At 39.5% G+C, this 26,873-nt stretch overlaps 1 protein-coding gene across 2 annotated transcripts in view; it reads left to right on the top strand.

Annotated features, from left to right (window-relative positions):
* LOC127812938 (uncharacterized) overlaps positions 1-26,873 on the top strand; it is a 45,865-nt gene that overhangs the window by 6,827 nt on the left and 12,165 nt on the right. The window contains exons 5-14 of one of the 2 annotated variants that reach the window (XR_008026021.1): positions 7,365-7,433; positions 7,528-7,584; positions 21,666-21,719; positions 21,796-21,858; positions 22,007-22,069; positions 22,195-22,359; positions 22,443-22,598; positions 23,822-23,902; positions 24,006-24,067; positions 24,368-24,507. Coding sequence is in view for 1 of the 2 variants with exons in the window: in XM_052353541.1 (XP_052209501.1) it covers positions 7,365-7,433; positions 7,528-7,584; positions 21,666-21,719; positions 21,796-21,858; positions 22,007-22,069; positions 22,195-22,359; positions 22,443-22,598; positions 23,822-23,902; positions 24,006-24,067; positions 24,368-24,449 (852 nt within the window). In the remaining variant the exon portion in view is untranslated. The remainder of the gene's footprint in view (positions 1-7,364; positions 7,434-7,527; positions 7,585-21,665; positions 21,720-21,795; positions 21,859-22,006; positions 22,070-22,194; positions 22,360-22,442; positions 22,599-23,821; positions 23,903-24,005; positions 24,068-24,367; positions 24,508-26,873) is intronic. The other variant, XM_052353541.1, reaches the window with a different exon arrangement.

Raw genomic sequence — 26,873 nt, 5'->3', positions numbered from 1 at the left:
TCTTCACCAAACTCAAAAACTGTGGTTAGATAAGTTTCGAGCTCCGAATGTGAGCTCGATCTAGGTTTTTTCCTCCTTTGATCTAAAAATTTATGACCCCATTTCATTGGTTGGGAGGAAGAGGAATGCGAAGCCATGGATGGAAATGATTCTTCACTACTAGGAGCAATAACATATGCTTCATATAATTGATTGCATAAAGTTCTAACCTTAGAAATTATAATATTCACATCAATTTCTTCATTATTTTCTAATCCTAACAACGAATAATAGTTAGACAAACACTCAATTAAACCATCAAATTTACACCTAGGATCAAATACCATAGTAACAAGAGAAATTTCAGGAATAAATTGATAATAACGTAACCATTTTTCTCTCATTTCTAAAATAGCATGACAAATTTCTTCAACATTAATTCCTTCCATTAATACACCGGCCACATTCATTGCTTCTATTAAAAATTGATGTGAAGTTGGTTTATAAACACTACTAAGTGTATGAGTAGCATCATTAAAAATTCGTAAAATATTCAAAATTGAACTACAAACATTCCACATAGTTGGAAAAATAGGATATTGTGGAATATAATTTGCTGCAAAAGAACACAATAAATCTTTATATTCAAAAGATTGATTAAGTAATTTAAAAGTTGAGTTCCAACGAGTAGGGACATCTTTTGAAAAACGTTTTGGGGTTTGACCATTGGAGGTGCAAAAATGTGCCCATGCTTTTGCAGTTCGAGGGTGTACCCAAATATAAGAAATAATATTTCTAATTGGATCTAAATAAGAATTAAGTGACTTAATGCCATCTTGAACACATAAATTTAAAACATGGCATGCACATCTAACATGAAAAAATCTTCCACCAAAATTTGGTTGGCAAATTCTTTTCAATTCATTAATAGAAGCAGTATTAGCCGATACATTATCAAAAGAAATTGAAAAAATTCTATTAACTAATCTATATTCTTGTAAAATTTGTTGAATTAATCTACAAATATTTTCAGCATTATGACTTTCATCAAAACATCGATACGCAAGAATTCTTTTTTGTAAAACATAATTTTCATCAACCCAATGACAAGTAATACCCATATATGAATGAGTTTGCCAATGATCACTCCAAATATCACTACAAATAGAAACATTAATATTATTGTTTTGAAAATATGTTATCAATTCAATTTTTGAGTTTTTAAACAATTTTAACAAATTCCTTTTCAAAGTATTTCTAGGAATTGATTTAAAACTAGGATTAACAAAGTTTTGACAAAATCGAGTAAAACCTAATTTTTCACCAAAACTAAAAGATAAATGATCAATTGCTACCATTTCAGCTAAACCAGACCTACAATTAGCTTCATTATAATGAAATAATTGAGGAGAGTTTGAAGAGGTAGCAAACCCGGATATTTGTGTTTGATCGCGGCTCAATCCAACCTTGAGCGGGTGCTTTGTTTGCAAATGTCGGGCGAAAGTACCATATCCACCTCCTTGCTTGAATTTGTATACCTGATTACAATAATTACAAGATACATCAAATTTACCATCTCCTTTTGGTGTTTTCTTGAAATGAATATTAAAAATATCAGAAGTAGAAATTTTTTCACCTCCCTTTTGTTGAGTTTCACTCTCTTGTGTTTGAAAATTTTGAGCTTCAAACTCAACATTTTCAAAATTTCTACCTTCACTTGCCATTTTTTTGAAAAAAATATGATAATAAAAAAATATAATAATGATAAAATAATATAGTAACAAGTAATAAATAATTAACAATATAATTGAATAAATTGATAAATAACAAAATGAGAAGATTGAAGAAATTGAAATTGAAATATTAAATGAGAGACAAAATTGAGAGAATAATAGCTTGAGACTTGAGAGAGAGAGAGAGAGAGAGAGAAAGTGTGAAAAATGAGTGGGGGAGGGAGGGGTATATATAGATAGGAATTATAAAATTAAAAAAAAAAAATTAATAAAATTGGCAGCCAACGGTCCAATTTTGGACCGTTGGGGGGGGGGGGGGGGCACGGGGGGGGGTTTGGACCGGTTCCGCGGTTCCGGCGGTTTCGGTTCCGCGGTTCCGGTTCCCCGGAACCTTGAACCGGAACCGGACCGAATTTCGCCGGTTCAGTCCGGTTCCGGTTCCGGTTCGGCCGGTCCGGTTCCGGTTCGAACCGCCGGTCCGGTTCAATTTTGGCCATGTCTAGATTTAGGTCTGGTTTTAATCCATTTTCCCCACCTGGTTTTGGCCCATCTTCACTAGATGCAGCAGCCACATAGGCTGATCTGCTGCCTTCTCGTTTATTCCTTAGTTTACCATGGATCTTCCAACAAGTCTCTTGTGTGTGGTACGGTCTCTTGCAATGATCACACCATTGCTTCTCTATTCCGGAATATTTTTGACCAAAATCCCCTTGCTTAACAGTAACAAGGGCTGAATGTTGATTAGTCAAATCAGCAGTCGATTGAAGTATAACCTTTCGGCGGCTTTCTTCTCTTCTAACTTCTGCAAAAACTTCCCTTAAATTGGGCAGAGGTTTAGTGCCTAAGATCTTGCCATGCACCTCATCTAGATCACTGTTAAGTCCATGGAGAAAATCGAAAATTTGATCTTTTTCAACCATCTTGTTGTATTTAACACTATCAGCAGCACTCTCCCAAGTAATAGTATAAAACAAATCCATCTCATGCCATAACTCTACCAAAGTATTAAAATAATCTGTAGCACTTAGATTACCTTGTTTGGTGATCCTTATGGCTGACCTTACCTCAAAACTTTGAGATGAATTCTCCAAATCTGAATACATCTCTTGCACCGAGTCCCAAATCTCCTTGGCTGTTTTGTGGAAGAGGTATGCCCTTCCAATCCTAGTCTCCATGGAATTTATTAACCATGTCATGATGGTTGAATTTTCTGCCTCCCATATGCCATAAGAGGCGTTTGTTGGCGAATGAGTTGGAGTCGCACCAATCAAATATCCTGCTTTTCGTTTGCCCTTGATCACTAATAAAACTGATTGAAACCACTCTCTAAAATTACTCCCATTTAACTTATGGTGAGTAATTTGTAGTGGGTGATTGTCGATTGAATGGCTGGACATGTTAGGAAAGGATTGAGAAGGAGCCGAATGGTGAACAACACTTGGGGAACTGGTGGCTGAAGTTTCTGTAAGGGTAGGGTTTTGGTTTGCATTGGCCATGATCTTTTCGAAAAAGGAAAAAACAAACGGCAAAGAAAAAATAAACTACTTGAGGCTTAACCTAGGCTCTGATACCATGAAACAAGCAGAAAAAATAATGCTTGATTAATTCTAAATGAGCTGAGAACAAGAAGTTAAATACTCTACCTATCCTTATATTTTTTCCTAAAAAATAGGAGATGAGATAGGATGTTCTATCTCCTAAAACTTAGGAAATTCTATCTCCTAAATTATAGAGATAACCTAAAATCTAAACATACACGTTCAAACTTTAAATTATAAGTTACAACAATTCAATCTACACGGCTGGATGGCCTTATCCTTCATAAACGATCTTCAACTTTGAATTTCGTCTAACATTTTCCTTTTGTTTTTTCTTCAAACATAAAATGTGGACCTCAGAGATCTCCATGCCAAGTATCTCTTCTCCCATTGATTTGTTAGTTCCAACAATTTCCTTGACCTTTGCTAAGACCAGTTCAACTGACATGATATCCGTAATTTCCCGCAGATGCAACAATTAAGCAACGTAGACTCACTTCAATTGTTTCCTTTGCTCTTTCGTAGCTTGTTCCTTCCCATTTTTTTGACGATCCACCTAGTAACTTTTGAACAGATCTTCACGCTCTACGGATCGCTCCATCGTGTTGATTTGATCATCCTCCTCAACGTTTACATATTCTAGCAACACTTTAGAAGCATGTTTTACTTCCTGTTTGACGGCATACACCTAGGGTTTACCTTCAATGAATTTCTCTTCCAACGGTGTTGCAGTGACTATTCTTGCAACTGCCATTCTTGTTCGGACTTCCTAATTGCATAGGAAAAGATGAGAATGTTCCGTAGGTTCCCCAATGGCTGGAACTCGATCTCCTTCCTGACTTTCATCTTTGGCGAGATTTATAGCTGAGTCATCTAATGAACCAATATTGTTTTTCAATTCATCTTGTTCATTGGCTTCAAGTACGTTAGAAATCTGAGGAAGTAATCCGGCACCACCTTTCCCATCGATAAATGATCCTTACGTTAAAAATTCCTGATTCACTTTAGTTGAGCCATTAGCTTCTTGCAGATTAGGAGTCTTTGGTAGAATGTCAGTTCTCGCTGGAATATGTTTCGCAGTGGATCTTGGGAAAAATTCCTCTAGTAAACTAACATTGAATCTCAGTGAAATTAGAATCATTAACGCGTCCAATTTTTGATTGAGAATATCGCCTTTCCCTTGGAATCCGTTCTCTATCTCCACAATTCCAATCCTTGAAAATTTGCCTCTGAACAACAATCTGTTAATTGCCTCTTGAGCCACTGAACAACAATTGTAATTGCCTCTTGAGCTGTTTCCAAGACTCATATAGCCGAGAAGAATCAACTGTCAAAAGTCGCCTTCAAAAATCCAAACCCACTGCTACGAGCTTGTTGGCATCAGCTATTGAAACTTTTGAACTCTCAGCTGAGAAGCATCGCTCTTGACTTCAATCAAGACTGATTCTTGGACTTGCGCCCAGACCTATTCAGTTACCTTTAAAGCACCAAGAATTGGTCGGATGACTTGCCTGATCTACTTCACCTTCAAACGACAAACAAGAATTTCCAAACTTCTGCCAAACCGGCTTTGATCACCCTCAAGACCAATCGGCTAGTGCAATCGCTGGTGTTCCCGCTCACCTAGACCTCTTCCCACTTCATGCCTAACTTTCTTGTCGGAATCGACCTTTTTGTCTCAGCCAATCATTATCTAAGGCTCCACCTCTTGCTTCGCCGTTAAGATTCGTCTCACCCAATCATCGTCTAAGGCTCCACCTCCTGCTTTGCCTTTAAGGTTCGTCTCACCCAATCACCGTCCAAGGCTCCACCTCTTGCCTCGCCTTTAAGATTCGACCCAGAGCCAGTTGCCTGTACTCACCTACCCAAATCGCTCCCCTGTCACTCCCCTTCAATCCGACCGTGCCTACTCCATCGACCCACCTAACGGACCCACTTCGCCAGCTGCCAAGAACATCGGCTTTGATACTACTAGTCTAGCCCTTAGATGGAGGGTTGGTCAATTGAAGGAATTCGAATTGAATTCCAAGAAGAAGAATTGAGTTTTAGGAAGAAAATAGATAGAATGAAGAAGGGAGAAAGGAAGAACGAGAGAGAATGAGAAAGAGAGAGAGAGAGAGATAGAATATGGGAAAGAAGCTTCTGTATTATTCCATAAGATGTCCAACCTATTCTACAACAGCCTTATTTAAAGGCAATTGTTTCCCGCCAGGTGTTTAACTGCAAACTAGAGTAGTTGTATTATTCTAATTACTTAACCACTAGCTGTTATAGTTAGTTACAATGGTTTTCCCATGACTAATCTACCCTTGGATCGTAACAAAATGTTGTAATTTTATTTAGAAAACTTGTAGTATTAGAAATGCTATTTTTTGATTTTGTTACATAGTTTCATTTTGATTTCTTGTTTGACATGGTTTTATCAATATATGAATATCTCACAAGGATTGTTCAGACTTGGTTTCATTGATTACTAAACACGAATTGCTCACTGTTTCTCTCTGTCTGTCTCTTTATGTTTGTTTGCTCTAATTCTTCTTGCTTTTTCTTCTTTGCTTCTCATTATCTGCTTCTCCCCTAATTTCTAGTTTTCTTCCTCTCCTCCCTCACTCTCTCTTTCTTCCTTTTGCGCTTACACCAATTTGGTATCAGAGCCTAACCTTTGGTGCACTGTTTCCATCACAGTGTCATAGGATCCTAAACCTCCATAAGCCCATGGAACCATTTCCATTGTTCACTAATCCAGCACTGGCATGTAGTTCACATTTCACACACAGCCATTGATGACATTAATTGTCACCTTTAATTGTTTATTATCCATCTTTTATCAGCAACAGAGCTTCATTTTGATCCATTTGCCATGACTGCCTTATACCATTCTAAATCCAAAAATTTACTGTCTATTGTCACTTGGCAGTCATTGCAAACAGTACCTGCTGCCATCGCAACAATCCGATCATCCATCATGGAAATTGATCAACAGCCCATATTTTGTCAAAAGCCTATTATTGAAAAAGTAGCTTTCATTTCATAACCAACAATAGTTGCTGCTTCGGCTTGAAGCCTAAGAGTTGCTTCTGGAGTTCTATGTGCCTTCTCATTATAACTTTGCTTAGTTTCTATAGAACCTTCTTTCTTCTTTTTGTCTTTCTTTTATCTATCATCTAGCGCTATCCCTTTCATTCTTCTTCTTGTCTTTCTTTTATCTGTCATCTTCTCATCTCTCTCATCCTCTCACAGCAACAAATGTTGTTGTTTCGTTTCCTTTTCTGGCTGTATGCTGCTGCTCCTCTCTATTTCTCATTACTCATTCTCCTTGTTTATATTGTCTGCTGGGGTTGGACTAATCTGTTCTCTCTCTGCTTTTCTTCTTTCAATGCTCTACTGTTGCTGAGTGTGCTTGTTTATTTTATGGCTGTGATTTTTTATCTGCATAGTCAGGTTTATGGATTTTGTTCTAGGTTGGGTCCAAAATTTTGTTTTCATCTAGTTTTAGTTGGACCTTAGTTATTTTATTTAACAAATTTATTAGAACAAAATTTTGACCAACCACATACCATGTAAATGAAATTTTCTACCTTACAAATACCAGGTAAAATAAAATCTTAGCATTCTAGACCTCAAGTACTTAGCAATCTACATGTAGTGAGAAATAGGTATTCAAATGCAAGTTCACTCATTAGTTTGGCTCTATTTGACTTTGAATTAGTTTGCCCTTGGGTTGGGTTAGATGTAAAAATGACTAATCCAAAATTGAACTGAAATAATAGCGTTGGCTATTTTTAGACCTACAATGAAGTACTGTTAGATAAGTTGTCCTACGGTGACTTTTTATAAAACCTTCTTTTTTATGCCACATTTTTTGGGTTGTTAGAAGTGGGGTACCATCTCAGAGACATGCCTCTTAGTTTATCCATTTTATCCATCTCATGGACCCACCTCCGCTATTTATATAGTACATACAAATGATGTAACCATTTTATCCCCAAATTGGGTTTCATCCTGGTTGGCCTTCTTTTGATCTCATTCCTCTTGGAACTCCTCTACCATGTGTATCACTTTGTCATGTAACTGGAGTGGTGTTGTGATATCTTGTTTTTGGTTTCTTTTGCAGCTTCAAAATGTTATTGAAGAAAAACAGAGCAAAATTCATAAAACTGAACGTGCACTTCAAATTGCTGAGGTTCTGAGATTACCTTGTGTGGTTAATACTTGCATAATGTTAGTTGCTAACATCGTGATATGTATACTTCTATGCCATGTGACATTTCTCTCAGGAAGAACTGAAGAAGGCAAAATTTGAGGCCACGTCTAGAACTAATGAGCTAATTGAGGTAAATATTGACTTGGTTTGCTTCACAATGTGATGTTGACATACATGCTTACTTTAGTTATAGGTCATTTAGAGTGTCATAATGGGTTTTATAGGTGTTTTTTTATGTTTTCATTATGGTTGCAATTTTTTTTTTCCATTCTCAGTGAATATTAGGGAAAGCATGCAGTTTATTATCTTGTACTACTATCCATATAGAGTTTACTAGGATACTTTCTCCGTTTTAACTTGAATTGCATCACAAGTTAAACTGCTTGTTGCTCATAATGAATTACTTTCTCTGGGCATAGATATTGTATGGTAGAAAATTCCAATGAGTTTTTGCTTCAGGGAGCCATGAAACTTTGAAGGTTCAAGCTTCAGCCATGGAAAGAAAAGATCTTTATTCTGATAACCTGGTACTACTGGTGGATGAGGCATGTAACTGCAACTGTGTGCTATGGGTGGATATGGGGAAATGAGAGTGTCCATGCAAAGTAGGATTTAAAATCTAGATGGTAGGTATGTGATACAATACAATGTTGTTAAACTGATGGTACTAGATATTTTATAGCATAATGGTGGTGCAGTGTGAGAATGATTGGATCACCTGTCCAAGTTGAGGTCTATGCAGATGTTGATTATGGAAGTATTGAACGATACAAGGCTAGGTTGGTTGCACAAGGCTTTACTCAAACCTACGACATCGACTATGAAGAGATATTTGCCCCGGTTGCTAAGCTAAACTCCATTTGGGTATCATTATCTCTTGCTGTAAATTTTGATTGGCCCTTTTTCCAATTTGACATTAAGAATGCTTTCCTTAATGGTGATTTGGATGAGGAGATCTATATGAGGGTTCCCCTTAGTTTTGAGCAAGAAGTTGATAGTGGAAGTGTGTGCAAACTTAAGAAGTCCTTCTATGGACTAAAACAGTCACCGAGGGCTTGGTTCTGTAAATTTAGCATGACATTTAACCGGCTAGGATACAAACAAGGCCAATCTGATCATACCTTGTTCATTAAGCACAGTGAAAATGGAAAAAGGGCTATATTGATTGTTTATGTTGACGATATTATTATGACAAGGGATGATTTGCAAGAAATTGATAATCTAAAAAAGCAATTGAAGGTTGAATTTGAAATAAAAGACCTAGGAACCATGAGATATTTCCTAGGCATGGAGGTAGCCCGAAGCAAAGAAGGCCTATTCATCTCACAACGGAAGTATATCTTGGATTTGCTAAAGGATACAGGAATGACAACCTGCAAACCAGTTGGAACTCCCCTAGAGAAAGGCTGGAAATTTGAAGAGAATGGTGATGATGCTTCGGTGGACAAAGAAATGTATCAAAGGTTAGTTGGAAGATTAATTTATTTGTCTCTAACTAGGCCAGATATAGCCTATTCTATGAGTGTAATCAGCCGATATATGCATTCACCTACTGAAAAACACATGAAGGCTGTTCAACATGTTCTAAGATATTTAAAGGGGACACCTAGGAAGGGATTAATGTTCAAGAAAATTAAAAACATGGGAATTGAAGGCTATGTGGATGCAGATTGGGCTGGATCTTAAGAGGACATCTGATCCACTTCAAGATATTGTACCAAGGTCTTTGGAAATGTAGTTGCATGGAGGAGCAAGAAGCAATCAGTTGTGGCTCATAGCAGTGCCGAAGCCGAGTTCAGGGCTATTGCGCATGGGATATGTGAGGTGATTTGTCTAGAAAGACTAATGGAGGACTTGGGGATAATCCTATCTCAACAAACAAAGGTATTTAGTGATAGCAAATTTGCTATCGGCATTGTTAAAAATCCAGTGCAACATGACTGGAAGCATGTAAGAAATGATAGAAGCATTATAAAAAGGGAGATTGAAGGAGGAGGGATAAACTTGTCTTATATACCTTCTAGTGATCAAGTGGCCGATGTCCTAACAAAAATGGTTGCAAAACCAGCCTTTGAGTTCCTAATTTGCAAGCTGGGAATGACTTTCATCTATTCGCTAGCTTGAGGGGGAGTGTTGGACGAGAATTCAGCAAAAGAAGAAGAAGAAGTCTACATTGAAAAGGAATGGAGAAGCTTTACAAGACTCGGTAGATATCAAGATTATCCTAGGATGTTTTTAGTAGTAGATAATTGTTGTAAATCATCTGTAAATATTATATTTTGTATATGTTTTTATCTCCAAATTTTTAGGAGATAGTGTTTCCTAGATTTTAGGAGTAGATGACTCAAATCCTTTCCTACTTTATAGGAAAGAAATTAGGCTAGAACTTGTATGTATTCTCTAAAACCTCTCGGAATTAATTTAAGCAAGCATTCTTGAATTTTCCAAAGACTTGTTTCAAAAGGCATTATACCTCAGGATGATTTTCAGATTTGTCTTCTAAGCCAAATGAGGAAATATTTGTTTCTCACAAAAATCACATAAACATATCAAGTAAAATGATTTAAGTATGTGTGAGATAAAGAGAGAACAATTTGCCTGAGAAACATGGCAAGAATCATACTTTCTGGAAATTAAATTTTGATTCTAACAGTTTTTGGTTGACCAAAGTGAAGCTTTGGCCAACTAAACTGGCTTCTCAGAATAATTGTATTCAATTCTAGAAGACTTTGGTCAACAAAACTTGAACTTTGGTTGACCAACTAGTTCTGAAAAATTGTCCTAAATTATATAGGAAGACTTGGTCAACTAAACTGAAATTCTAAAACTTTAAAAACCATATTGTCTAACTTTGGTCAACTACTCTAGCATTTGGTTGACTACACAGATGACCCAAAAATGAAAGATACGCTGCCTGTCTTTGGTCGACTAAGCATGACTTGAAAGATTAGTATTGCATTCTGTGGCACTTTGGTTGACCAAACTTGTTACCTTCTTTGAAATGCAGTTGCTGGACATCTTTGGTCAACATCACTTTGGTCAACTAAATTTCATGAGATTGTTAAAAAATTGCAAGTTTTTGTTTTGACAAACTTCATATGATATTAAGGTGGGAAAATACATTTAATGCTGTTGTTTTCAGTTCTTCCTAAGCTTCAATGAATTTTAGTTTTTGAGATACATATTTTGGTTTGGAAAACTTAAAAATTATTTTTGTTATCATCAAAAGTATTTGATTGTACCTTTGAAGTTAACAACCAGGTCCCTTGGACGTTGACATAACGGCATGGGATCTCCATTATAAATAGGGGTCTTCAGTCATCATCTTCAATAGGACAACTAGGGTATGCTAAACCAACAACTCGTTCGTTAGCAGATTGTCATGTGCCTACTTAATGCACTGTACACATGAATAAGAGAGGTAGTTATAGGCTGATATGCCTTGTACTTAGAGCATGCTATGTGTAATTGTACTTTGGCGGTTATGACTTTGGGTGGGAAAGGATTTCCATGAGACTTGGGGAAATCAGTATAAATATAAACTGATCTCACCCTTGGAAGTTATGAGAAGATTCATTAATTCAATTATGAATTTCTCCCTCCAATTTTCTCCTCTCTCTCTCTCTCTCTTGCTCGATCATTCTCTCTCTACCCCTTGTTCTATAGAATTCTCATCAAATCCTTAAGATTTGACAATTTTGGTATCAGAGCTTGTCTTAGGCTGGGGTGGTTCACTATGAATTCGACTTGATGGCTGAGGGAATTTGGATGAAGGATTTGGAGTTGCAACTGCAACAGTTCTGCACAACAGTGGTTGACTTGCAAGCTCACGTGGATCAATTGGAAATCGGATCTAATCGAAACCACGAGGCAATCATTTCAATAGATTGAAAGTTGGACAGAGCGATTACTTAGATCCATGAGGAGGTGGGAAGCAAAATCAGAGAGCAATTGCAAGGGTTCATCATGATGTTCGCTAGGCAGAATTTGGTAAGACTCTCTCCTGACTTTCCTCCTAGGGAGAGATTTGACCTGATTCTACCCTGACATGGGATGAATCAGAGGGCACTTGGAACCTCCAAAATTGGAGACAATCCAACGAAGGTAGGGGAGAATGTGATAGGGCGAAGGTAGGAAGTGTCAGTGGTGCACAACCAATCCGGATTCCCCATGCCAAGGCTGGATATCCCAATATTTGATGGATGAGCCCTGGGTGGTGGATTAGAAAGTGCAAGAGGATGTTTGAATGGTATAGAATCCCAAATCAACAAAGGATGGCCTTAGCTGCAGCCTACCTCAACGATGCAGGAGATGCTTGGTACTAAGGGTGGTCCAAGGTGAAAGAAGGCTGTCAGTGGGCCGAATTTGCAGAGGAATTACGTGAGAGATTCGGAGATCGAGGTCTTGTGGACATAGTGGAGGAATTCAACGATTAGAAAGGAGGGACCTGTGTTAGAGTACCAACTCAAGTTTGAAGAATTGAAGGCACTCATGTTGAACCACAACCCCCACCTCACTGAAGCTTACTTCGTCTCAATGTTCATAAGCGGCTTGAACGAAGAATTGAGACCAATGGTGAAGGTATTACAACCTAAGACCCTCAAACATGCAGCAAAGAATGCAAGGTTGCGCGAGTTGACAGTAGAAGCCCTATTAAAGAGGCAAAGGTTGCTAGTTAAGAGTGGACTTCACAATTTGCTGCCACCAGGGGGTAAGAGCTTCGGTAAGGAAGCAAGTAGAGGGGTGCAGGGAGTTAGGGGTGCAGGGAGTTAGGAGTTTGGCACTACTAGCTTCTAATAGTCAAGGAGGGAAGGTGATAGAGTAGAGAAGGCAGGTCATGCTCTGTTTTTGGTGTCGGGACAAGTATTTTCTAGGCCACCAATGCAAGAAGCAATTGCTTCTACTAGAAAGGAAGGAGATGAAGTGGGAGAGGAAGAAACAACTAATGTGCATGAAGGAGGAAAGGAAGATAACGGAGAAATGTCATTGCATGCATTGAGAGGGCTAGCTAATAGTAAGATAATCAAGGTGGAAGGAAAGGTTGAGGATTGCAGATTGATGATCTTGATCGACAGTGGGGGCACCCACAACTTCCTATATGAAGGGATAACTCAGAGATTAAAGTGCACATTGGTTAATGCTCAACCCCTAACAGTTACGATGGCTAATTGTAACAAAGTGATGAGCAAGTCATCTTGCTCAGGGTTATGTTGAGAGATGTAGGGGGAGTTATTTGAGGCCGACCTACGGCTACTCAAGTTAGGAGGATGTGATGTGGTGTTGGTGGTGGATTGGAGGAAGCATGTAAGTCCAATTTGTTTTGACTTCAACAATATGGAGGTGACATTTGAGGAGGAGGGTAAGAAAATGACCATGCAGTAAGGAGATGGGGCTACGTAAAATGATTACAGGGAGACGATTGCAAAAGATGTTCAAGTAGAAGATGACTCAGATGGCCCAACTGATTTCCATCTAGGCCATGGAAGGAGTGGAAGAAGAAGGCCAAGAGCTGGGGAATGACCTCATGTTGATTGTCAGTAGCTTGCCCCAAGTTGAATTGGAGGTAAAACAACTTGACCTTCTTAATGTACTCTTAGTTGAATTTGAAGATCTTTTGTGGAACCTACTTCCTTACTCTCTCATCGGACCCTCGATCATTCTATTAACCTGAAACCTAACACAGAGCCTATCAATGCCAGAGCATACCATTATCCCCCCACCCCAAAGACAGAAATATAAAAAATGGTCAAGGATATGCTTCATAAATCCTTGATTTGACCAAGCCACAGTCCCTTTGCGTCCCCTGTGTTGTTGGTCAAAAAGAAAGATGGATCATGGTGTTTTTTTGTGGACTACTGCCATTAAACGCCATGATAGTTAAAGACAAATTCCCTATTCCCCTCATCGAGGACCTATTGGATGAGTTGAAACATGCTACCATTTTTTCTAAACTTGACCTCCGATCGAGTTATCACCAAATCAAAATGAAGCCACAAGACATGCCAAAAACTGCCTTTCAAACCCGCCAAGGCCATTACGAATTCTTGGTAATACCCTTTGGCCTTACCAATACTTCAGCTACATTTCAATCCTTGATGAACCAGATATTCGAGCCCTACCTACTTAAGGAAATTTATCCTTGTCTTTTTTGATGACATACTCATGTATAGCCAGACCTTTGAGCAACACCTTATACACCTAAGGACTACATTTGAGATCCTCAAAATCAACCAACTGTATATTAAAAGGTCAAAATGTGCCTTTGCATAAGGACAAGTGGCATACCTAGATTATTTCGAGTAAGGGTGTAAGCACTGATCTAAGGAAGGTAGCAGTCATGATCTCATGGCCAAGGCCTACTACCTTTAAGGCCTTGAGGGGATTCTTAGGCCTAACCACCTATTACAGAAGGTTTGTGAAGGATTATGGGGTGATAAGCATGCCACTCACAAAATTACTGAAGAAGGAAGGTTTCAAGTGGGGTCCCAAGGTTGAGGCAGCCTTTGAGTAATTGAAGAAAGCTATGAGTGAGGCTCTGGTGTTGGGGTTACCAAATTTTACGAAGACCTTTGTACTGGAAACTGATGCATGTGGCACGGGTATTGAGGATGTTCTAATGCAAGAAGGAAGACCCCTAGCATTATTAGTCAAGCATTGGCCCCCAGACGTGCAAGCTTGAGCATTTATGAGGAGTTATTGGCTGTCCTAATTGTGGTTGATAAGTGGAGGCATTACCTTGAAGGGGGCCAATTTGTGATCAAGACAGACCATGGAAGCCTAAAGTTTTTGTTGCAACAGAAACTTCGCTCTCACTTACAAAAAAAAGGGATAACTAAGTTGATGGAGTTAGATTACATCATACAGTATGATAGGGCCCCTGTTTGTCACACTTACCGACAATGTAAAAGGAAAGGAGACGCAGGGGCAATCAAGGAAAAAGCCACAAGGGCAAAAGAGTCACTTTCGGTTGGGGGAGAATAACAGCCCACATGGTTGTAATGGACTAGGGAATACATATAAAAGGTAGGGGAAAAGGAGAGAGAGGGGCTAGAGAATTTAGAAAAAGTTTTGGGAGAGAAGGGTCCTCTCGAATAGGCCATTATCTGTTTATTTTCTTTTGTTTTGTTCATTCTTAACTTTGTAATTGGAGAATTCTAGAGTTTTGTTCTTGGGATGCTCTCATTTTTGGCATCAAAGCACTGATCCATGGGAGCGATCGTCTCTGAGAGAGTGGGAGAGTTGAAGGAAAGATTGGAAAGCTACCAACAACAGATAGAGGGGCAAATGGAGGGATTGCAGGTCGGATTGGATTCAATGAAATCTGAGTTCTAGAGGGTGCAAAATATAGAGAAGAACATGGCAATGATGTTGGACCAATTCAATCTATTAATGGAGAAATAGGAGCAGGAAAAAAGGGAGGAAAGGGAAGCAGAGTGGGGAGAACAAACCTATGGATTCCTTCCTTACTTCGGAGGTCATGCCGGATCTTGGAGGGAAGAGTAAGGACGTAGGCAGTGGATCTGATGGATTATGGAGGCCAAAAGTGAGAAATAGGTGGTTAGAGATGCCACTCTTCGAGGGAGAAGATCCAGATAGATGGGTTTTCAGGGCCAGACGTTTTTTGTTGTGAATTAGTTGACAGACGTTGAGAAATTGGATTCCATGGCCGTTTGTTTTGCAGGTGTTGCTCTTTCATGGTTTCAGTGGGAACAAAAGAGACGAAAGGTGAGGAGTTGGGGGGAACTCAAGGGGCTGCTGAGGAATCGATTTCAGTCCATGCAGGAAGGCACGATAGAGGAGAGGTTTCTAGCTCTCCGGTAGTGGAGATCTATCAAGGATTGTCGTCTTTGCTTCGAAACTCTGGCATCACCGATTGAAGACATGCCAGAGGCCATGCTGGAAGGGCATTTCATTAATGGGTTGAAACCGGGCGTAAAGGTAGAGATGAGGGTGTTAAGGCCTACTAGCCTAGAGCAAATAATGGACTTGGCACAACGGATTGAGGAACGAAATCAGGTAATCCATGGAAGTACTTTCGGGTCTGGCCCAAGTAAAGGCAAGGCCCCTTCAACCCCAATCCCAAATTATCAGCGAATTGTGATTCCTCCACCATCGCATCCTTCCCCCAAATCTGCGACACTCAGCCCAACCCCCTCATACCAGCCTCCAACCGATAGAAAGTTGAGCAACCCACCTTTCAAACGGCTTAGTGAAAGCGAGCTGCAAGCCAAACGGGCGAAAGGATTATGTTTTCGCTGTGATGAGAAATACACGATTGGGCACAAATGCAAGAATAAGAAGCTACATGTGATGGTCATATATGAAGAAGAAAGGGGAGAAGAAGAAGGAATGGAGGGAGTCGAGGTAGGGGAGAATTTTAGGGATTTGGAAGACAGCTAAAATGGGGGAAATGGTGGAGTTATCATTGAATTTAGTAGTGGGGTTAACACCACTACAGACGATGAAAGTTATGGGGAAAATAGAAGGCTAGGAAGTGGTGGTCTCGATTGATAGTGGAGCTTCCCATAACTTCATAGCCGCTAATCTGGTGCAAAAATTGGGACTATTACGGACACAAACTCGAGGCTACGGTGTGATCATGGGTTCAGGCATGGCGATACAGGGGGCTGGAGTATGTAAGAGTGTGACCTTATCGTTGCAAAATGTCGAGATAGTCGAGGACTTCCTGCCATTAGAACTGGGAAGCTCTGATGTTATTCTTGGGATGAAATGGTTAGCCACACTTGGGGAAAAACAAGTGGATTGGGGCTCGTTAACTATGAAGTTTACAGTGGGGGACATGGCTATCACATTGCATGGGAATCCCAGCCTCAGTAAAACGTAAGTAACCTTGAAGTTGATGATGAAGGCATTTTGGGAAAATGGAGGAGTGCTACAGGAATTGGGAAGCTTGATGGCTGAAGTAAAAGAGGTGAGGGTGGAAGTCCATGACAGTCTGCAAGAGTTGTTAACAGAATTTAAGGAAGTCTTTGAGGAGCCGTGTGGGCTTCCCTCACATCGGAGGAGGGATCACACTATAATGTTACAACTAGGGGTTCCTCTGGTAAGCGTAAGACCTTACCGTTATCCCCACCTCCAAAAAAATGAGATTGAAAAGTTAGTTTGGGAGATGTTGGTAGTAGGGATCATTAGCCCATTTTCTAGTCCCGTGTTGTTGGTCAAGAAGAAGGATGGTGGGTGGAGATTTTGCATGGACTGCAGGGCTTTAAACAAGGTAACTATCCCCGATAAATTCCTAATCCCAGTCATTTAAGAACTCTTAGATGAACTAAATGGGGCTACTGTTTTTTCTAAGTTGGATTTGAAATCGGGTTATCATCAGATACGAATCGCACCTGATGATATTTCGAAAATTGCTTTTTGCACTCATGATGGTCACTATGAATTTATTGTGATGCCATTTGGATTAACAAACACACCTGCCACATTCCTGTCTTTGATGAATGAGATTTTTAAGGAACACTTGAGATAGTTTGTCCTGGTATTTTTTGACGACATTTTGGTCTATAGTTAGTGTGGCTGAACATGAGCATTTGAGGTGCGTATTACGAGTCCTAACAGCTCATCAGTTGTATGCTAATGTAAAAAAATGCCAATTTCGGTAGAGGGAGATTGAGTATCTGGGACATGTTATTTCACAAGATGATGTGGCTGCAGATAATGCTAAAATAAAGGCTGTTATGGAGTGGCCCAGCCCTCAATCTCTACGTGAACTTCGAGGCTTCTAAGGCCTTACGGGGTATTACCAAAGGTTTGTAAGGAATTATGGCAAATTGGCGTGATCGTTGACGGAGCGTCTTCAAAAAGATAACTTCTATTGGGATGAGCTATCGGAGCAAGCATTTTAGTCACTAAAAAGGCCAAATGACAGATTTGTCGATGTTGGCCTTACTGGACTTCTCAAAGGAGTTCATTGTGGAGACGGATGCTTCGGGGCATGGGTTAGGGGCGGTTTTGATGTAAGAGCAACGACCTCTTGCTTTCTTTAGTCACGCCCTAAATCCGATTGGTCAGAATAAATTGGTGTACGAGAGAGAGTTGATGGCGATTGTATTCGTAGTGAAGAAGTTGAGACGTTATCTGTTGGGACGAAAATTTGTTATTTGAACTGACCTGCGAAGCCTTAAGTTTTTGATGGAGCAGCGATTGGTCAGCCTAGAATGTCAAAAATGGGCGGTGAAGTTGATGGGGTATAATTTTGAGATTCAATATCGCCTCGATTTGGAGAATCGAGCAACTTATGCACTCTCACGCCTCCACTCCCCTGTTACACCGATGGCACTCATCATTCCTTGAGTCTTACAGTTGGATCATCTAAAAATGGAGGTAGAGGAAAATAGTAAACTCCAACGGATCATTAAAGAGGTACAGTCTAATCATTCCAGCAAACTGGATTTTGCGTGGGTGGATGGTCATTTATTGTTCAGAAGTTGTATCTTTCTAAAGGCTCCACTTTAATTCCCCTGATGCTGAAAGAGGGTCATGATGGGCAAATTGGGGGCCATTCTGGTTTCTTGAAGACATATAAATGAATCTCTGCCAATGTATATTGGGTTGGGATAAAGCAGGACATTCATCAGTATGTTCGCCAATGTTCACTGTGCTAGCAGCAAAATATGCGACTCTCTCTTTGAGTGGTCTGCTGCAGCCACTCCCTATTCCTCGTCAAGTTTGGGAGGATGTGTCGATGGATTTCATCGAGGGGCTGCCAAAATTAGCTAGAATGGATTCAATTTTGGTGGTTGTGGATCGGCTAAGTAAGTATGGACGTTTTATTGCTTTGAAACATCCATTTTCAGCAACCAGTGTTGCAAGGGTCTTTGTGAAAGAAATTATCTGGTTACATGGTGTTTCAAACTCTATCGTTTTTGATAGAGATAAAATCTTTGTTAGCCATTTTTGGGAAGAACTTTTTTGGTTGCAAGGCACTAAGTTGAATAGAAACAACCTCCTATCACCCTCAGCAGAGGCCCTTAACAGAACATTGGAGACGTACCTCAGATGTTTTTCTTCCTCCAAACCAAAGGCGTGGTATAGTTGGCTTCCTTGGGCTAAATACTGGTCTAATACTTCTTACCATGTCTCCTCTAAATTAACTCCGTTTCAAATAGTTTATGGGCATGAACCTCTCCCATTACTAAGATTTGAGAAGGGAACAATAGTTGTCTTGGTGTTGGAACAACAAATTGGCTTTTAGGCCAAATGAGAAATTGTCACCAAAGTTTTATGGACCTTTCGCAGTGGAGAAAAAGATTGGGGAGGTGGCGTACAAGTTGTCTCTACCACACTCTTGTGCAATTCATAGTGTTCTAAAAGGTGGCCTAGGTGGCGGAGAGGTGCTAGGCAGCCCTTGGCCACCGTGAGTTCCTCTAAATCGGCCCTTTAGGTGCTGGCCCAATTAATCGGGCTCGAGCGGCTCCTAGGCAGCCGATGTGGCCAAGGCGGTGAGGTGTCGCCTTGGCCGCCCAGACGTGGTTTGGGCTCGAGACCTCTCACCCGACTCCATTACTAATGATCGTCGCAGCCGCCGCCGCTACATTGGCTTAGGTCGCCCGACTCCATTGTCGCTGCTATCGCTGGACAGGGACTGGAACAACCTTCGGACTTACCTGTGGTAACACAACGACGGTCCGATTGGCATTGGCGGGGGGTAACGATGTGATTGAAGGAGGCAGACGGTCTGATTGGCAATGGCGGGGGTCAACGATGTGCTTGGAGGCAGACGATCAGATTGGCAATGGCAGAGGTAGCGATGTGCTCGGAGGAGGCAGGTTTGAGAGAGAGAGCATTGTGAAATTTTTTTTTTGGGGGGGGGGAGTGAGAACGTGCTGAAATTTGAGGGGGTGGGGTGGGGAGAGAAAGAATATATTAAGGAAAAAATTAAAAAATATTAAATTTTCTAGGCAGTGCCTAGGCGCTAGGCGGCAGCTTGCCGCTCGACTAGCGTCTAGCGCCTTTTAGAACACTAGCAATTCACCTCGTATTTCATGTCTCCTAGCTCCGAAAGGCTAAAGGAGTAGTGCAGGAGGCTACCACTATCCCTGACTAGCTAACTGCAGAGTTGGAGATGAAAGTAGAACCATAATTCCTACTGGGGGTAAGGTTGGGTATGGGAAAAAACTTGAGGAGCCTTGATGTTCTTATTCAATGGAAGGGGCTGCCACCCCTAGAGGCCACTTGGGAGCTATACAATCAGATATTGCATCAATTTTTTGAGTTTTACCTTGAGGACAAGGTGAATCTCATGGGCAGAAGTAATGATAGGGCCCCTGTTCGTCACACTTACTAGCGACGTAAAAGGAAAGGAGACGCAGGGGCAGTCAAGGAAAAACACACAAGGGCAGAAGAGTCACATTCGGTTGAGGGAGAATAATAACTCACGTGGCTGCAATGAAATAGGGAATACATATAAAAGGTAGGGGAAAAGGAGAGAGGGGGGCTAGAGAATTTGGAAGAAGTTTTGGGAGAGAAGGGCCCTCTCGAATAGGCCACTATCTGTTGCTTTTCTTTTGTTTTGTTCGTTCTTAACTTTATAATTGGAGAATTCTAGAGTTTTGTTCTTGGGATCCTATCAAGAAAGGGAAAGAAAATATTGCAGCTGATGCGTTGTCAAGGTGTCAGGAAGAAGGGGCTTTGACAGCTGTTACTGCTCTGGTGCTGGATTGGTACCAGGAGGTTGTTGCGAGTTATGAGCTGGATGAGCAGGTTAAGGGTCTGTTGGAGCAGCTAATTCTGGACCCCTCAAGTAAAAAGGTGTATACACTAAAGAATGGCTTGATCAAATCAGGGAAGAATAGTAATTGGGGACTGCCAGACACTTAAGGAGAAAATATTGCAGACATTACATGAATCCCCTCTTGGAAGACATTCAGGGATACAAAAAACTTACCACAAGGTGAAGCAACTTTTTTATTGGCCTAAACTCAAGGATACAATGATCAGATTTGTGATAGCCTGTGACACTTGTCAGAGGTGCAAGCACGAAACAATGGCCTCCCCGGGACTGCTGCAGCCCTTAGCCACACCAGGGCAGGCATGGGAAAGTGTATCAATGGATTTTGTTAAGGGACTGCCTAGATTTGAAGGAAGGGATTGCATATTGGTTGTGGTGGATAGGTTTACGAAGTTTGCACACTTCTTAAGCCTAACTCACCTTTACACAGCTCAGGAGGTGGCTAGAGTTTTTCTTGACCAGGTCGTTAAATTACCATCCAGGCGGAGACTACTGTAATTTCCATCCAGCTTTCTAGGCACTCATTGCAACCCCATCATTATACTCACTTGAGAAGAGCAGGTTGATTGCCATGCCAACTTAGGGTTCACCACATCCTCATTGGATGCCTTTCAGTCCAGCCACAATTGTCACATTCACCAAATATTTTTTCACATTCTCTTCTAGGGCCTGTATCAACTAAAGTGATAGGGTTATATGTCTTTTTCAGATGCTCTAAATGATCTGCTATTACTGATTGAAGTGATTAACAGGGAATTTCTAGGGAAGGGAGGGAAATACTGGTGCCTTTTAACAACGGTCTATAAGGGGAGACTCTATGTCTATGATAGATATGGGTGCATATTATTTGTCTAGATGATGGCTTTGTTGTGCCTAGTATGAGCCCAGATAGATAGTGATGATGGTGTGAGAGAAGTTTTTGTGCTCCCTGGTCTTGCCAGGTTGGTGACGCTAACGACTAACATAACCTTTTGGTTTTTTATAATTTAGTTGCTATTGAAATGAAGGGACAGGTAGTCGACAAAAATCATCTGTTTCAATGTCATGTAACTAATGGAGTCTTATGGGATGAATGAAACTATGACATCTTAAACCAGAATTGACATCAGTGAATTTTTAAGGTAGCTCTTGCAGGAGTCTATTCTGGTGCTTCTCAACCATTAGCAGTCTAATATCAATGTGATTGTATGTACTAGGATCTGTTTCCTTAATCATGATTCTTGGTATTCTTTCCTCCTGTCTCCCGGATCACCACATTGCCATTGTTGCTGTTGACTTGAATATCGCTGTATATGGTTTAAATGTGGAAGTGGTCATGTCCACATTGTTGCTGTTGACTTCTCAATGTTATCTCAAAAATTCCTTTTTAGGGACAAACATGAAGCAATATCTCAAGAATATTGCTTCTTTTATTTCTGCCTATTTTCTGATTGAATTATGATGCAATCTACATTCAGGTTCATGGGGCATGGCTTCCCCCTTGGCTTGCTGTTCATATACTGCATGGTCAGGTAGGTTTTTTGGAGTACATGGGATGTGTATGAGGACTTTGGGCATGAGTTTTTGACTGATATTACTAACTTGCAGGCATTTGTCATGACACATTGGAGTACTAATGGAAAACCTGCAATGGACAGAGTTATGCAGAAGGTATTCTTTCATGATTTTCTCGTAGAGATTCCTAATTCATGGCAGCTGCTGGATCTATTTATGTGTTCTATTCTGGTAGTTATTGAGCATGGCTGTTATATACTGTAGAATGTTTTAACCAACTAGAATTACTTTTGAACTGTTTGAGGCTCTGGAGAAAAAAGCTCAAGCGAACAAGTGGGCTGAGCCCCATTTGGAAAACATCAAAACTGTGAGTCATTATATATTGACTTAGTTTTGTGCCTTTGGTTGGTTGGTTTAAAGTCTGCACTTCCAGATTAACTTTTTACTAAATTGGATTAACTTTTCTCCTTGATTTTATCCTGCAATGTGAAGAAATGGTTCCCAGCTGTTAAGAAACAGTGGTTGACATTCTCATCATCTGTTGAACCACATGTGCAATCACTAACCACAAAAGCTAGTGAGGTTTATAAGACATCCAAGGATGCTGTAACTCCGCATGTTATGAAAGTACAAGAACTTATAGATCCTTACTTCCAGGTATACCTTTTAATACTTTTCTTGTTTGCCTACTATATTGAGGTGCAACCATATGCCTCTTCAATAAAATTATTTGGTTGCAGGAAGTTAAGAAAGTTAGCAAGCCATATATTAATCAGGTTGCCACCATGACAAAGCCCCATGTTGATAAAGTACGGGGTGCTGTGAAGCCATATGCAAAGAAGATGGTTGATGCTTATGGCAAGTTTCTTGAATCTGCATCTATCTATCATCAGCAGGTAGATAGTTTGCTATAATCTTCTCTTACTTATGAGTTGTGATGTAATTTTGTTTTATTTTCTATCAGTTTTTATATTACATGGACTCAGATATTAGTGTCAGGTGTAGATATTGCAATGCCAACGTCTATCTCAAATTTGGTTCTTTCTCTTCCTGCTCACCTGCTGTCTAACTACAAAACATGGACTTATTGCCCTTGGCATGTCAAAAAATAGGGGAAGATTGATACAAAGATAAGCTTAAGAATCAAAGGTGGGGTTTAAAAGGCAAAAAAATAGGTTATTTAAAAAGTGTGGTAGAAAAGATTGAAATAAGTTGAGTCAAATTTTATGTGGAAGGAGATAGTTATTGCAATTCAGCAGACATAAAAACTATTCTAGGAGAGTTGAAAGCAGAAGCTCAAGACCAAATGAGTCATGGTGGTGCAGTGAGGAGGTCCAAAAAAAAAAAAAAGAAAAAAGTAAAAAATCAAGACAAAGTGAACTAACAACAATACTTTGCATACCTCTGTGTTGTGAACCTCCTTGCTTTGCAAGTCTTAGGAGAGGGTTATTTGTAGTCTTACCCTTGTTCTGCAAAAAGATTGTTTCCAAAACTTGGTCGTGACCTTGTAGTCACAAAGGATAAACCTTACTGTTGTTACCAAAGCTTGCCCTCCTTGAACTCTACAACAACAATGTCATATCAAAGCCTTACTGTTGTTACCAAAGCTTGCCCTCCTTGAACTCTACAACAACAATGTCATATCAAAGCCTTACTGTTGTTTAGCTATTGTTGCTCTTGAGGCTAACAGGTATATGCAGCAAGTGGAATTCCAATCTTGTTAGCATTTCTGTGTGTTGTATGAAGGGAACAGAATTGACAGATATCATCATCTAATGGGATTTGTGTCACACAACCTCCATTATTCTTTTTATGTCTTCTTGGGACTCCTTATGAATACTTGATAACAATCGTGGATCCATTTTAAAGACCTATAGACTACATTGAATTATCCAAAATATTCTCCATTCTTGTATATTGAAAATGAAGAAATTTTGTAAAGATGATGTAAAGAAAAACTTCCTTGTATGAAAGAAAATTGATTGCACAAGAAATTTATCTTATGGGTACTGATCAGACAAGATTGGAAAATCAAGTGATGTTTCTAACGCACTCTCCTTTTTTTTTGTTTTGTTTTTCCCAATGTGTATTTTTTTAATTTTATTATTGTCTTACGAAGGTCCAAGACACAGTGCAGGATAATTTGCAAAAGCATGAGCTCACAAGAGCTCTGGCAACCAAGGAGTTAGTGTGGTTTGCTGTACGTATTAGTGATTCTACCTTGCTTGGAATTTTTGTTGTCTTACGGATTGTATTTATAGTTTACTTGACAGTTATTATGTGTCTAATTTTATTTGTTGTAGGCCTCTGCTTCATTGGCCCTGCCTGTCATCATTTTGTATAAAGTTTGTTCAGCCATTTTCTGGTCAGTATAACTGATCTGCAGTATATTTCTCTGACTTTTTTTTTAATCAATATTTGCTTTTATCTTTGTTTGTATCAAGAGGTTAATGTTGATTTTGCAATATCTTTACCCCATCGGAAAGTGCAAGGAAATAAGGAAAATAGATGTTGTTCAACATTCCAATATGATAACTGCAAAATGAAAAAAAGAAAAGAAAAAGAAAGATACAGTTCTATATATAACATGGTACACGTTTTGTTTCTATTGGGGGGAGCTGCTGTTAGAATTATAATTTTCACTCCATTCTACCTAAACTTGCAGTAAAAAGGTGAAGAAACCTGTCCGAAATGGAAACTCAAACCAAGTACGTCGTAAAGCTAAGCGAGGGCATGCAGAAAAGTAGCACCACAAAGCCTAATATTCCTTTTTGGCATGTTCAGGTAGCTGCTTTATGAATGATGGTATAAAGCTGAACTTTACCTGTGTTAAATTATTGATGACCAACTCATCTAAAAGCTTAAACTATATGAGACCAGGGGTAATTTTATCTTTTATATTATTATCTTTACACTCAATATGTCCTCTCAGTTGTGATAGGCTTCAATATGTGATTTAGACAGGCATGTGCAACTATTTAAACATTGGAATCTCAATGAGATTTGAGCCAAGACCATCTCCTGCTCTAATATCATATTGAATTATTGAATACCGACTCATCTAAAAGTTTAAGCTATAAGATAGAGAGGTAAATTTATCTTTTTATATCATCACTTTACCTGTGAGAACACATCCCTGAAAATTTAACACATTAGTTATTATGTCTTAGCTACTATAGAAGGAATGTTTTTATGTTTACTATGCAAGCATATGGGATTTCAGGAAACAAGTTCATTCTTTCTATGAGAGGAAGAAGATTGGATTTAGGGTAGATTTCAAATTAAATCTCAAATGTACACTTCCTTTCTAGAAGATTTACCTTTTTACACTTCCTTTCTAGGACAGTTAGCCCAATGAGCCAGAAGATTTACCTTCTGTCCTTGGTTCTCTTTTATAAGGAAAATTAATAACAAAATTAAATTCTCTTGAACTATAGAGCTGTTAGGAAGAGAATTCGAGAGCTTGCCTATGACCAATCATAACCTTAGCTCATAAACCAATTTATAAGCTGGCCTAGGTATTTTGTACAAGTTTCCAAGAATAAGCTAATGCATTTCTATGACTAACTTTAATAATTATCTCCAGATGTAAATGGAACCTTTCTTGCATTAGATTTTCCTCATTGCATTTCAACCTCAGAGTCATGTTACGACTGTGGCTTAACAAATTCACATTTCTAGATTATGTACATTCCTTGTGAAACTAAATAAAACCTTATGAAGTTTTCTGGTGTTTGGAATTTGTGATCCACAAACAGGGTCAGGGAGGCCTTATAGATTTAAAAAGAAAATTTGATCAGTAAAAACAACAATCTCTTGGCAATGGTGTGTCACGAACCTAGGGTTTGTGATAGGTTAAAAGAGGAATTGGAAGGAATTAAGGGAGGGAATTAAAGGAGAACAGTATGGAGAAGATGATTTAGGGGGAAACGAGAGAGAGGGGGAGATTGAGAGAAAATTCTAGAGAGAGAATTAAGATCTTTGTTTATCAATTCAAGCATAATCCTTCCAACCTCAGCTGTGACTTATATAGAGCCTAACAGCCTCCCACATGCTCCCATGTGTAATATAACAAGTAGCCTAACTGCCTATAGAATAGGACAAAACCCTATAACATAGAAAAGGAAAAAAAATTACAATTATTGTGTATTGCATGCCAACTCCCACTATTATATTTACTAAACTATCCTTTCTTGTCCCCAAGAACTTGTAGCAAGTAGCCATGGCTCTTCACCCAATTCCAGCCTTCTCAATCTGTTTCATTCCTCTTTCCTTCTTTCTCCTCCTAGGCCTCTTCTTCTTTGTTCTTAGGTTTCCAAGATCCATCCCAGGCATAATTTGGTTTAGAACTTCAATAGAAGCAACCTGATCGACCTCAATGACTTCAGGTTCAAATCTGTGAGTGCTTGATGGAATAACAGACCGAAGTTGTAGAAGGTGCTTGTCCCTAAGCAAGTCCTTCACCTAAAAGAAATTTGAAAGAGGCAAAGGAAAGATGGATTCATTCTTGGATGGATCATTAGGTGACTTAATTTCTACTCGAGGATGTGAATGTAGCTTATTAATCATCTTCCTTTCAACATGACCACTCAAAATTGTCAATTCCGACTGCTCAAATACCACGAAATCCAGACCCTTAATGTCCTCATATGGAGGTTCCCCAACAAACAAACCATCTGCCCCTGTCGGTAATTCAACCACATCTTCTTTCTGTTTCTCAGAATATTCTCGAAGCTCACTCTCAACATTTTTCTCCTTCACTTCAACAACACCTTCTTCTTTTTGCTCATCGGAATATTTCAGAAGCTCGCTCTCCACAGCTTCCTTCTCCAAGAATCCTCTGTTACAATAATTCAATCCTGACGATTGCTTGTTTGAATCAATCATCTTCTGGTGAGAACTTCTTGGCTAGTCATCTGAAACGTTTCTTCTTGGTTTCTCAAAGAATTCAGCAGGAAAGTTGTAGTGATACTTCTTGGTCAGTATTCTTGCAAACTCTTGCAACTGCTCTCGTATCATACAACCAAATTCCTTGCACGTTTTGCTAACACAAGGGTCTAATGACTATTCCTGTGTCTCCTAATTCGACCCAAACTCCTCATGATTTTTGTTGGATGAAAACACAACATTCTTTTCTTGCAGTTGAGGTTCCAATCGTATCGTGTGCGCAC

Source organism: Diospyros lotus, chromosome 11 (genome assembly GCF_014633365.1).
Source record: "Diospyros lotus cultivar Yz01 chromosome 11, ASM1463336v1, whole genome shotgun sequence".
NCBI lineage: Eukaryota > Viridiplantae > Streptophyta > Magnoliopsida > Ericales > Ebenaceae > Diospyros > Diospyros lotus.
The sequence above is the reverse complement of the archived record's forward strand: the minus strand, read 5'-3'. Positions and strand labels throughout refer to the sequence as shown.